A 12,623-nucleotide genomic window follows, 5' to 3' on the forward strand; every position below is an offset into this window, starting at 1 on the left:
TGCAGGACGCGGACACCCCGGCGGAGGTGGTCCAGCACCAGACCAACATCAGCGAGCTGAAGCGCTCCTTCCTGGAGACCGGTGGCGGCGGCGGCGGCGCAGCCGGTCTGACCGAGTGGGAGAAGAGACTCTCCTCGTCTCCCGTGCGCTCCCCCAGGGCGGACGAGGCGCCGATGATAGAGCCGCTGGAGCTGCAGGACGTAAGCTGCAGTCCACCGCATGTGTGTGTGTTCAGCATGACGCCACCGAGGACTCTTGTCTTTCTGAGTCCCAGTCGTCCGTCGCGGGTTTGACCGTGAGCCGCTTATGGGTCCCGAACAACTTTGTTCTCCATCAAACTGAGTCCAGAGCAAGTGAAACAAACTTTGGAGCTCCAGAAAAGAGATCTGTGAAGTCATCCAAAGTCGCCACTTTATTCCATTAGCAAACAATTATTATACTAATTTGTCTTGGTGATGAATTCGGAGGATATTGATCGGTGATGCGACTGTGTGACATTGTGTACGTCTACGTAAAAGTTCACCCTTCACTTGTGACGTGTGGTGTGACCTGATAGACCGACTGGAGCGGCGCTAATTAAACTCCCCGGAGGGCGACGCTCTGACATCCAACATGTCTGACTCAAATAACAAGCAGCCGCCACGAGATCCCGAGCTGCTCTCTCCCAACATCCAGTCGGTTTTCACCTGCCCGTTTGGTTTGTTGAGTGTTTTAACAGACGGGAACTTTTTTTAATTTTTTTTTTATTCATCTGTTTCTCCTCTCTCCTGCAGACTAAAGAAGAGCAGGCAGCAGCAGACGTGACAAAAGGAGGAGTGGAACCAAAAACCCTTGAGGTGAGTTTGATACCTGGGGGAGCAAACAGTTAGTCAGGATCAGAACTATTAGTTGACGAAAGCAGTTAGATTCTTATTCATACTCAAGGCCGCTTTACTTCCAATCTAGCCGCCCTGTAACAACCAATAATGTGGTAATTGGCCATTTTAAATGTAATAAAGCCCTTAATGTAATAAGATTGCCAGTAGTGTAATAGAATATTTTTGCCAATCCTTTCCAAAATAAAATCACAGCCAATATATGAATAATGCATGAATACCATTCTTTGCACAAAACCTGCGAAAAAGCCCATTTTATTTCTGTTTGTTGATTAAAAATAGGCATAGTGGATAGGATACTCGTCTTTTTCTATCTTGTATTCTATTATAGAGTGAAAAAACAAGGCAGCGTGTAGGCTGCATCGGCAAAAGAAAAAACACAGTTTGACCGATTGGATATTAACCTGCTGTTTGCGGAGCTTCGTTGCTACACTCGGATCACAGCGTCTCTGGGTAAATGATGTCTGAGAAGATAAAGCAGCCCACAGCAGGACAAGCTTGATAAGTTCTGATAAGTTAACTATAAATTTGAATAGAAAAAAAAGAAGTTTACTCAACAAAGATATTAGTGGCCAGAAGCGTCGTTAATTTCCTGCATTTCTGTCCGTTCACATATTTCGAGCTCCAGACGTATGTGGATACCTGAACAGTGTTTGACTCTTTTAATCACTCCTCCAATTTATTCGTCCAATCTCTGAAATCTGATGTTATGATTTCACATTTAATCATTTATGCATTCTCAGTGCGGAGAAATTAGGATTAAAAACTACTCTGTGTTCTCCCTCTTGGAGCTCTTCCTGTCTGTGTATCCTTTCTCTACTGAACTGTGTCTCGAGCTGTCCTCTGTGCATCGGCTGTGTGACGTCCTCCTGTCTATTAACCTGAACGATCCGTTTCCAATAAGCCAAGTGTCTCCTCAGGCGGCAGCAGGATATCTGGTGAAATACGTGGTGGATAGTGTGGTAACTGAAGGAGCCACCTCCTCGGGCCCTCACGGGATTAGTCTGTCCACGACGATGGATGACGACGTCTTCATGGACGGGACCCTGAGGGAGGCAGAGGAGAAAACCCCCGACTCGACAGGGAAGGTCAGCCCCGGAGCGATGAGACAGGAAGTGTCCCAGGCCATCACCGACAAGAAGGGGACTCTCATCATCCTGAAGGAGGCCGAGGAAATAGAAGACGCCGAGTGCCAAGACTCGAGTACCAAAAACGACGAGCCGTTCTTCTCCGGAGAGTTCCAAGTTGACAAGGATGAAATCCAGCTCCCCATGACGGAGATGGAGGCTTCCGCAGAAGACGCCGCCGCCGCCGCCGCCGCCGCCGCCGCTCCAGAAACGCAGCCCCCGGTAGTGAAGATGTTAAGTCCGAAAGCGGAGATAAGAAACGAAGACGTGACTCAGTTCAAAGGTGTCGACTCGCCGAAGAAGGCCATGGCGTCATGGATTTCCGAGGAGGTGAAGACGGACGCGGCGGCGGCGGTCGTCAGTGTGTCTGTAAACCACGTGACGGAGATGAAGACTCCCGACGAGATGCTGCAGCAAGTTGAATTTTTCACCTTCCAGGAGGTCCGGTCCGAGCAGCCGAAGTCCGGCCCGGCTCAGTTTACGGTTTCTGAAAGTTCGGCTACGACTCTGGCAGCGGTACTGTATGAAATAAAAACCAGCCCTAAAAGCAGCACCTCCCCCCTTCACATCTCCTCCACCCCGCTGCCTCCCCACATTGCCTCCTTCTGACAGCCGTTAAAGCAGTTTAACAGGAGTGAGAAGACGCCCCGTTGCATGGCTGACGGCCCCGTAACACCCAGAAGCTCAAACTGCTGCTTTCTGTTGCAAATCTAACCTGCCGCTTCTTTTCTTAAACAGCGTTTTTTTATTTTTTTTTAAGTTTGCTGACTGTGAAAACAGCTTGCCTCTCCTGCAGTCGATAAGGAAAGAAATGGGGGCTCTGACTAGCTCCTGTTTGTTTTTTTAGCATTTTTTGCTCAGCTCCACCATTTATTTATTTATTTATTTATTTATTTATTTATTTATTTATTTATTTATTTATTTATTTATTTATTTATTTATTTATTTTGCTCTGGGCTCCGTTATCAGTTTCCCGTCAGCGGTGACTTCAGAGCGCTGGCTCGGTGCCACTGCTGCAGCTTTCCCCTCCTCATCCTCCACAATCCCCCTCGCCGCCTCAGAAACACTTTAGGAAGGAAAATTGTACGGATCCACCTGGGAAGTTATTTCACTCGTGTGAAGAAAACCGAAAAGCTGATAAGTGGAGGTTTGCTTCCAGTGAAGGATCCGTGCAGTTTTGACACTTGAGGCTGCACATAACTATTAAAACGTCTTTTTTTTTTTTTTTTTTTATGGCTTTTCATTCTCCCTTCCCTCTTGTTTGGTGTGACTTTTCACTGTTTTACTGTTCTCTCTGTTATGTGTCGTCCTTCTGTCTCGTCAGTCGACACTGGGATGGGTTTCCTCCTCTCAAAAGGTGACGACTGCTCTCTGCTCCTTTTGAATATTATATTCATGTCATACTCACAGGCAGGGGTGTCAAACACAGCGGAGTTCAGAATTCACACGTGCAGCCCAATTTCATCTTCAGTGGGCCGGACTGGTAACATAGAGCCAAAATAACCTTTAAATATAGATTTTAATAGTTTTCTTTGTTGTGACACAAAGTGTACATGATGAAAATGTCTATATTTTCACAATTACTATGGGAAATGACTCCAATTTCAACATAAAGCCAATTTGAACAAAACCTTCTGGTGCAACAAACTGTGAAATGTAAAATGTCCAATAAACTTCTCCTATAACTGTTGCATTACGGTTTTATTACTTTGAGGCTAACGCTCAGTTCGGGTCTCATTCTTTTGTTGATACTTTTGAAATTTAAAAAAAATTAATTAAATCTATGTTTTCTTAGAAATTTGTCAAAGTTTCCCGCTGGTTTATCAGGATCGGAGTGTCTTACGAGCTGCTTTTGGCCCGCAGGCCTTATGTTTGACACCCATGCCCTGAGGTTTTATGCATTTAAAGTCTGAAGCTGTATAACCGGCAGCACCTCTCTCTGTTAGGTGATGGGATGCGGCGGCGCTCTACTTGTTTGGGTTTTGTTTCCTCGCTGTCGCACGTCTCCTGACCATGAATTTGTCTTCCTCAGGCGTCACCAGACCACGAGGAGGAGGCGGCGGCGGCGGCTCCCTCACAGACGGACGCGGCGTTCGTCAAGTCCTCAGGGCCAACGGTGAATATCACGACCGCCGCGCAGGCCGAGCTGGTACATCCCGCCGCGGCAACGTCAGGAAACGCTGGCGGCCGAGTAGCGTCGCAGTCTGACGCTTCGGGCGAACCGCCGGGCTCAGAGCCGCCAGTAGGGCCGGATCGGCGCTGTGCGTCCGTGCACTCGAGGCCAGAAACGACAAATTTGGGGTTTAGTGCGAGCGCCTTGCCAGAGTCAACAGGGCTGAGCGCTGCGGAAGAAACGGCTGGAGAGGGAGCGGGGGCGAGCGAGGTGTCGAGACATGAAAGCGACGGCCTCCGATTCGTCGTGGCGCCGGTCGACATCAGAGAAGAAAGACTGGATTCAGCCGGGGAAGAGGAATCGTCCGGTTTGAAGCAGCCCGAAATACATGGCAAGAGAGTAAAATTCTCTGATCAGGTGGAAGTTTTCAAAGAAGACGACGGTCCCACGGGGTTGGAAGATAGTATCGAGGAGGTGGAGGAAGAGGAGGAGGAGGAACGTTTGTTGACCTTTGTCGGCGGAGAGGATGAAAAGCTTCGGAAGACGTCAAATCGTCTGCCCTTTGAGAAGGAGAAATATCACTATCTGCAGGTTGAGAGTTCGGAAGATGAAATCGACGAGTGTGAACCTGCCGACGGAGACGAGGAGGAGGAAGAGGCTGAACGCATGCACAAGGAAGAAGGAAATCTGCAACCTGAAGATGGCGTTGATGAAAAAGAGTCCGAAGCCAAGGATGTTGTGGCATCAGAAGAAGATGGAGAATTCAACCGGATTGAGGTGATCCGTCCACCTCCCGACGAGGTAACCTCGGCTCCGGAGGCCTCGCCATCGTAACCTCACCACCGCGCTCCCAGAAATCAAGTGACACCACCCGACCAACCGCATGGATTCGTCTCTCAAACTTCCTAACTTCACCGTTTTGTGGTGGCGCAGATCAGGGGACATCTGACATGATGCGGTGCACACACACACACACACACACACACACACACACACACACACACACACACACACACCTTGTGATTTGCATTCTTCGGGAGCCCCTCCCTCACTGGACTAAAGACTCTAATGCATGACTGCATGCTCGTTTCTGGATCTCGACCCTTCGTTGTTCATTTGTGTCGGTTTGATCCACTGTACCAGAGCGCGGTTCGATTTTCACAGCAAAGATGTGCAATTAATAGTGACGGTCTCTTTTTTTATTTTATTTTTTTATCTCTAATTCTCTGCAGACATTTGTTTGAAACCTTTTTTTGTTTTGTTTCCCCCACCAGAGTCCTGATATTTTGGACGTGGCTTCCAAAGAATCGCCCGTCGTCCACACGGAGACAAAAACCATCACCTATGAGGCTGCAGAGGTACGAGCATCTTTGTTGACGTTACGTGAAGAGTAGTTTCTGCGAGGGAAGATTGATTTAAGTTGGGTCACACCGATGCGATGCAAGGCCGCGACACCGAGTCAGAAGTCACAGCAGAAAAGAAGGCGAAGTTCAGAATCGTGGTTTATGTTCATGATGTTGGGAAACACAGCCGGCTGTGTCAGTCTGCTGTTTGCCGCCGAGCTGTCAGTCGTATTATCAGAGCGCTAAAAGAGGCAGCTGCCTGCTCAGACAGGAAAACGCCGCCGAGACCAGCGAGAGCGAATCAAAACTGTGAAGCTGCTGGAAGACGGAATCAGTGAGATGAGATTCGCTCTAAAGCCGAAGGAAACCGCCGGCTGGGGAGATAGCGCCACTTTAAAGCTCCGCTGCTTGTAGCGTTTGATGAACTGACGTCTTTGTCGTCAGGTTTATTTTGCCTGGTGTCACTTATGTCAAAAGAAGCTTTAAAGGAAACAAAAAAACACAACCGAGGGGCCCGTTTACGGGACGATTTCAAGTAAAAACATAAAATTTTGTCGCATTTTGGGTGTCGGAGTCACTGAAAACACAACTTAATGATAATGGCTCCCAACGTGGAACTTTTTGACACGTCGCCGAAAGGGACATTTTCTAACGAAGCTCGGATTGTCACAATTTGTTCTTGTGCACATGCTCAGTAGATGAGCAATAAGAACGTTTTCCTCAGTGAAGTCACGACTCCCAGTCCAAATTCTCCTGGGACTTGATACTTTTATTTTGACAGTCACCATAATAACAATCCACCTTGGTGGTCTGTCCACTAGAATGTCCTTGTTCTCCCGTTGTTTATGTTTAGAGCTCATTGTTCTCTGCTTCGTGTGTGTGTGGTTTCATTACAAAAACTAACAACAGCACCCACTAGTGGCCCAACCAGCTAACTACATCGTTTTCAGTGTTTCTGCCTTTGTTGTGTTAAACGCGAAACTTTTCTGAAACGAAAACACCAAAAAAAGTAATACTTTTTTCCTTGCAGCCTTGTTATGTAAACGGTGCATCAGACTCTTTCCTGGGACTTAAACTCTTCTTAAACCCGACTTTAGCTCTGAAACACAGAACGTTTTTTTTTTTTATTTACTTAAACAAGATAAAGGCTGTTAAAAGTCGATGGTTTATTACATCTGCGTTTATCAAATCACTCCTGAAGTTTTAAAACAGACCAATATTTAACCTCTTTAATGCTGAAACAAAAAAAGAACCCCAATTGCTTAAATCTGACATTTGATAAAAATGCTTTTTTCAAAAAGGCAAAATTTTCTCCATCAAATGATTCGAGAAACATGTTAATGGAGCCTGAAATTATTGGTATTGTTGTTTTTGTCATTGATTAACTAAGTTCCCCTCCTCACAACACATTAGTGAAAAAGGAAACCGCTCTGAAAATGGGTGAATAAGATTGGAGAAAAAAAAGAAGAAGAATGTGTTTTTCTTCTCCGCAGGTCGATACCAATGGTGACGCAGACCCCGGCGTCCTGCTGAGTGCTCAGACCATCACTTCGGAAACCACCAGCACCACCACAACCACACACATCACAAAGGTCAGGCTGCATTCATGGTGTCGTTTCACTCCAAACAGCTGGAGTTCATACACATCTGGACCTCTCAGGAATCACTGCAGGCTATAAAACATAATGTATTTGCATGAGAATGGCTGAGTGTGTCGTCGGTGACGCGTCTCGACGGATCATTAAGTCTTCTGTTTGTCAGACGGTGAAAGGAGGAGTCTCCGAGACGAGGATCGAGAAGAGGATCGTCATCTCCGGAGACGCAGACATCGACCATGATGAGGTGGGCCTGCTCTTTCACACTGCCAAGTTGAATAATCAGATATGAAAAGTAAAAGTGGCCGCGGTGACTCCCGGGACTTTAACTTGCACTGTACGAAGCAGCCGTGCGATGTGGAGAGGTCTAACATTTTGAAATGTGTTTTAACAAACTTGACCTAACACTCCCCCCCCCCCCCCCCCCACGTCCTCCCCTCCCCGCCTTTTCCCCGTTCTCTGTCTCCCCCTGGTGATCCCTCCTGGCACTGCACTCCCTTATGTAGGCTCTGGCTCAGGCCATAAAGGAGGCTAAAGAACAGCATCCTGACATGTCAGTGACCAAAGTAGTGGTACATAAAGAGACAGAGATCACGCCAGAGGAGGGGGAGGACTGACCCAGGTAAGACAATCAGACCCCAGTCCTAGTCCCGGCTCGGTCCGGTTTAGTCTGGTCTCTGTGGTCCGACTTGGCTTCTTTTTTTTTTTTTTTTTTTCCCCTATCTGGTCGCCATTCTCGGGCATGCTGCTTTTCCCATCAGCACTTCCTCTCTGTCACTGGTGCAGATAGCTCTCGTTTCTGCAGCACTCACAGCTAATGCATCATGCTGTTGTCATTGCAGCTCCACTCCCCCGGTGTGCGTGTGTGAGCGCACAGCGGATATTACAGGCTCAGCTCGTAACGCCGAGGCTTAGGAACCTTTATAGTATAATGCTGCTGGCCGTCTCATGCAACCTCCTGTAATTGGGATGAAACACCTCCCCCTGCTGGAAGGAAACTCACAACCACCACCCTACCCCAACCCCCACCCCTTCTGTTTACACAGGGTCACCTTAACGTGCAACATTCTGCATTGACTTTTAAAAATCTATTGCACTGCTAATTAAAATTATTCTGGAAATGCCTGCTGAGTAAATCCTTAGCAAAGCCTTTTCAAACTGTGCCGTGCTGCACAGACACTCTGTGCACGTCGTGCGGCCTCACAAGAGGCACCGGCGGCCTTGAGCAATTACTTTCCGGCTGAACTGGCTTCTGTTTCCCGGAGCTCTCAGCCCGACGCACCCGTATGGACTGAAACCCGATCCTGAGCGCACGCAGACGTGCGTCGGGTCTATTTTCATCCCGGTTCTTACAGGAGAAAAAAAAAAAAAAGAAAAAATATTCTGGGACGGGGGGCTCGTTACTCCTGAACACACATCAGGCACAGGCCTGGTCAAACAGCAAAACAGAAATAAAAAATCTCACTCGTTATCATCCAGTGAGAGTCTCATTCGTAACTCATTGACAGTAATGAACAAAGAAAATGTCTCTCTTCATGTTGGGGGTAAAATCACATTTTCCAATCTTCACAAATGCAGACATTTGTGTTCCAACTTGTCCGCCGACAGAACGGAGGGGGTTTCGTCAGGCGTGGAGCTGTGAGAGGAAACTTCTCATTCCATTGTACTACAGCATGTTGTCTTAACTTTTTTATTTTTCTCCCTCCCAAGCATATATATCTATACATTAACTCTGTGTGTGTGTGCGTGTGTGTGCGTGCGTGCGTGTGTGCGTGCGTGCGTGCGTAGTTTCTGGAAAGTGTTGGCCTTGCCATCTGGCTCTCTCTAATTCACCTCTTTGCTCTGGAGCTTGTTATTTCATTAAACGATCCCAAGGCCCAGGGTTTGGGATGAGCGAGCGTGTGTGTGTGCGTGCTTTCTATCGTGCGTGCGTGCGTTCGTGCGTGCGTGCGTTCGTGCGTTCATGCGTGCGTGCGTGACTCAGCAGAAGGGAATGCTTGGCTTTGTTTCTGCGGCCGTGCCCTCAGTGTGTGTGTGTGTGTGTGTGTGTGTGTGTGTGTGTGTGTGTGTGTGTGTGTGGGGCTAATATCTGTGTGTGTGAGCAGCACTATTAACACAGCACTAATTGTTCTCGCTGTGGCTCTCAGATGTTCGTCTCTCTCCTCCACAGTGGATACACACAGAGCAGGAGAGCGTTTGCGGTCGCATCCTGGTGCAGAGCGACTGAATCCACGTTCAGCTGCTCGTGTCGGCGGCGGCATGTTTTATTCACTAATACTCTGCGAGGCGCTTTGAGCCTGATCCTTTAATGAGCTCGTCCCACATCGCTTTCCTCTTCATTGCAAACACTTTTTTTTTTTTTTTAAGTTTTGACTGATCAGTTTGAATATTTTTTCTCACAGTCAGCAGTTTCCAATTTATAAAGACTCGTCCAGCGTCAGAAGGACTTTAATTCTTAAAAGTGCTATTTCACTATTATTATTATTATTATATTATTATTAGGAAGTGGAAAAAAAGGGAATATTGGGGGGAAAATGCTTCCAAGGTTTAAAAGAAATTCCAAGAATTGTAACGAAACATAAAGACAAAATAAATTATGTAATTTTTTTAAATATTTTAAACTATTTTATTTTGTTAAATGTGTTGAATCTGTTTTAAATGTTTTGAATCTGAGGATGTGATGAGGCTCTCAGTCAGGTCACCCTTGTAAAAGAGAACTAGATCTCATCAGGGTTTAGTGTTTTTTTTTTGTTTGTTTTTTTTGTGGTTAAATAAAAAATGAAATAAATCAGGTTTTAAATAAATATTTCTTCCTGCATTAACATCCATCGGAGGCCCCGGTCTACACCAAGACAGAAAGCTTTTTGTCACGCTCGGGGCGTCTGTTTACACGACGGCGACGCTCGGGGCCACTGAAAACACTCCGTCTCCATGGAAACGGGGAAAATGCAACTTTTCTGAAAGGCTGCAGCTGCTGTGGTAAATGACATCGTTTTCAACGTTTTGCCGCTTCAGTGTAAACGGAAACTGTGTCGACGATGCGTTTTGTCACTAAAACAGCAGAAACATTGAAATCAATGTAGTTAGCATGTTGGGCCACTAGTGGGTGCTGTTGGTTGTTTTTGTAATGAAAGCACAATGCACTGTAAACATTAACGACGCGAGAACACGGATATTCTAATGTGGATAGACAATCAAGTTATTACGGTGACTGTCAAAATAAAAGTCCCAGGACAATATGGACTGGGAGACACGACACTCTGGAGGAAACTTTGTTCTCATTGTCTCTACTGAGCATGTGCAGAACAACCGTTCATTATTCCCGTGGGGCGCATGACGAGTAGCAGCAGTTCAGAAAAGCTTAATTTTACCATATTTAAATGGAGACACACTCGAACAATTGCGATTTCCTCGACTCGCCCCAGAACCCAACGGACACTTTCAGTTTTCACTTGAAACTTTGTCGTGTGACCGCGGCCCGAGTGAGCGCAGACCAAAGACCTTCCAAAACTGGACCAATCAGGCTCCCTGGAGACGGAAATGAAACGACAACACGGAAATCACCTGATAATTTTCTTATTAATAAGAGCGACTTCTAATTTGAAGAGCTTAATTGTGCTCAATGAAGGAGTTCCTGCGGTTTCTTTCATGTATTTTATCAGCCGTTTCTGAGTTTGTCAGCTGCTTTAAAAAAAACAAAAGAAGAAGCCACAGCACTTCAGAAGTGGTTTTGAATTGAATTGCCCGTTTCTCCTAAACTGCTCTGAAAACACTGAATAAGACATGATGGACGGCAGAGAACGGCGGCCTGACGCATTCAAATTTTGATGGATTGCAGTTGGACAGTGGAATGAATAAATTCAGGTGGTTTGCGCTGTGAATTATTCATATTGCAGAAACAGCCTGTGTGTATCTACTTTGTGTATTTGCAACCCCACACACACACACACACACACACACACTTTACAAGGGTGAAACTGCCATCACCTTTAATCGGGCTCGTTTCGGCAGCGTGCACAGTGGCAGTAAAAAAACAAAGCTTCAGCGGTAATTAAACACGCCGACTGCATTAACTCCCGATTTCCTCTGCTGTTCCAGGAATAACACCCAGGGCTGTTTTTCCTTTCCAACCTCCCGAAACCCGACATCCAGAACTCCCACCTCCTCACGCCGGGACTCAAGAGGACGAGGGACGACTCCCGACTCTCCAGACGCTGCAGCAGCAGCTCGCCGCTAGTCGCAACCATCACCCGCAATACCAAATAAATGCATTTTGCATGAGAAGGACGCAGCGTCGCATTATCAAACACCCAAACGGCAAAACTGTACGACTCCCGCGGCGGTGGGAGCCCCACCCAATTTTTTTTTGTTTTTTTCCTTCCGCTTCCACTGCCTTATTATGACTCTGATGCATTTTTATGATTATTGAGAATAATTATTGTAAGCGGAACCTTTTATTTATGAAATGAAGCCATCACTCCAGAAACGTACGGCCGCTGTATATGTTAAGAGAGCGTACACTATTTAACTTTGCAGTAGAAGTGCCAACAACTTTTTTTTTTTTTTTGCGGGGGGGGGGGGGAAAGCGAGCGTCGCACCACTCTCCGGTTTCCCCGTCAGGTATTGCCACTACAGCTCAGTACTGTACATATCGAACGCTTTCTCTAGGAAAATAGCAAATTATCTTTCACCGTTGATTCATGTCACGTCCACTTGAGCTGCATTTTCCTTTTTATTATAAATTCAGTGTTTTATGATTTTCCCGTTGATCGAATAAACGCCACTGCAACATTTCTTTTTCTCTCCTCTCGTCTGTTTTAGGCAAAAAGCCGATGAAATCAAAAGATTTTTCTTTTTTCTTTTATTTCTTGTATGTGCCTGTGCAGGCTTTGAATGTTTTGTTTTTCCCGGGTAGGAGATCGGCTGCAGCACATGTCCCAGGTTTGTGTGACTGTGAAGGGCTCAGACTGCCGAGCTTGTCCCCCCAAAAAAATCGATGCAAAGCCAGGAGAGACCCGTCAACGCCCCCGACCCCCACCCCCGCCCTGCCCCCCTGCCCCGCCTGTTCACATGTATCTGAATAAGCGAGTGTCGTTCATGTACAGCCATGTTTTTCCTCGAAATGGTGAAATAAAAGTGGCGAATGAATTTGTTTTTTATCTTGTTTTCCTTCTTACATGATAAAATAAAAATAATGTTTGTGTCCACGGCGTTCCTGCCGATCATCGTTTTATACAGATTTCAAATGGAGAAATCCCTCAAAAGTGCAGTTTTTACTTGTATATTTATTAACTTTAGATTTTTAAAGCTATGTACGGGTTGGATAGATGGATATTAGATCATTATATTGGCTAAAATTATCTCAGATTTTAAAAAGCTATTGATATTTATGTATTCATTTCAACTTTTATGTGAGCAGTGTTGTAATAACTTTTTGACCTGCACCTGTATTTTCATCTATACATCTTTTATATCACAGCAGGTTTGAATCTGATCTGAAAACATAAGCAGCTGATGTGGAGAACTGTTGACTAATTTCATCCATCTCAACAGATATTGGTCGAATGTGA

The 12,623-nt window shown here is 46.1% G+C and overlaps 1 protein-coding gene across 5 annotated transcripts in view; it reads left to right on the top strand.

Annotated features, from left to right (window-relative positions):
- Window positions 1-12,208, top strand: part of epb41l3b (erythrocyte membrane protein band 4.1-like 3b) — a 44,267-nt gene extending 32,059 nt beyond the window's left edge. For 2 of the 5 annotated variants that reach the window (XM_080462834.1, XM_080462835.1), the window contains 9 exons: window positions 6-200; window positions 774-836; window positions 3,327-3,359; window positions 4,035-4,118; window positions 5,390-5,473; window positions 6,952-7,050; window positions 7,220-7,300; window positions 7,560-7,675; window positions 11,152-12,208. In XM_080462834.1, the coding sequence (XP_080318960.1) occupies window positions 6-200; window positions 774-836; window positions 3,327-3,359; window positions 4,035-4,118; window positions 5,390-5,473; window positions 6,952-7,050; window positions 7,220-7,300; window positions 7,560-7,670 (750 nt within the window). In that variant the 3' untranslated portion in view covers window positions 7,671-7,675; window positions 11,152-12,208. The remainder of the gene's footprint in view (window positions 1-5; window positions 201-773; window positions 837-3,326; window positions 3,360-4,034; window positions 4,119-5,389; window positions 5,474-6,951; window positions 7,051-7,219; window positions 7,301-7,559; window positions 7,676-11,151) is intronic. The other 3 variants (XM_080462837.1, XM_080462836.1, XM_080462838.1) reach the window with 2 other exon arrangements.
- The last annotated feature ends 415 nt before the right edge of the window (window positions 12,209-12,623 follow it).

Source organism: Lipophrys pholis (genome assembly GCF_963383615.2).
Source record: "Lipophrys pholis genome assembly, chromosome: 1".
Lineage (NCBI taxonomy): Eukaryota > Metazoa > Chordata > Actinopteri > Blenniiformes > Blenniidae > Lipophrys > Lipophrys pholis.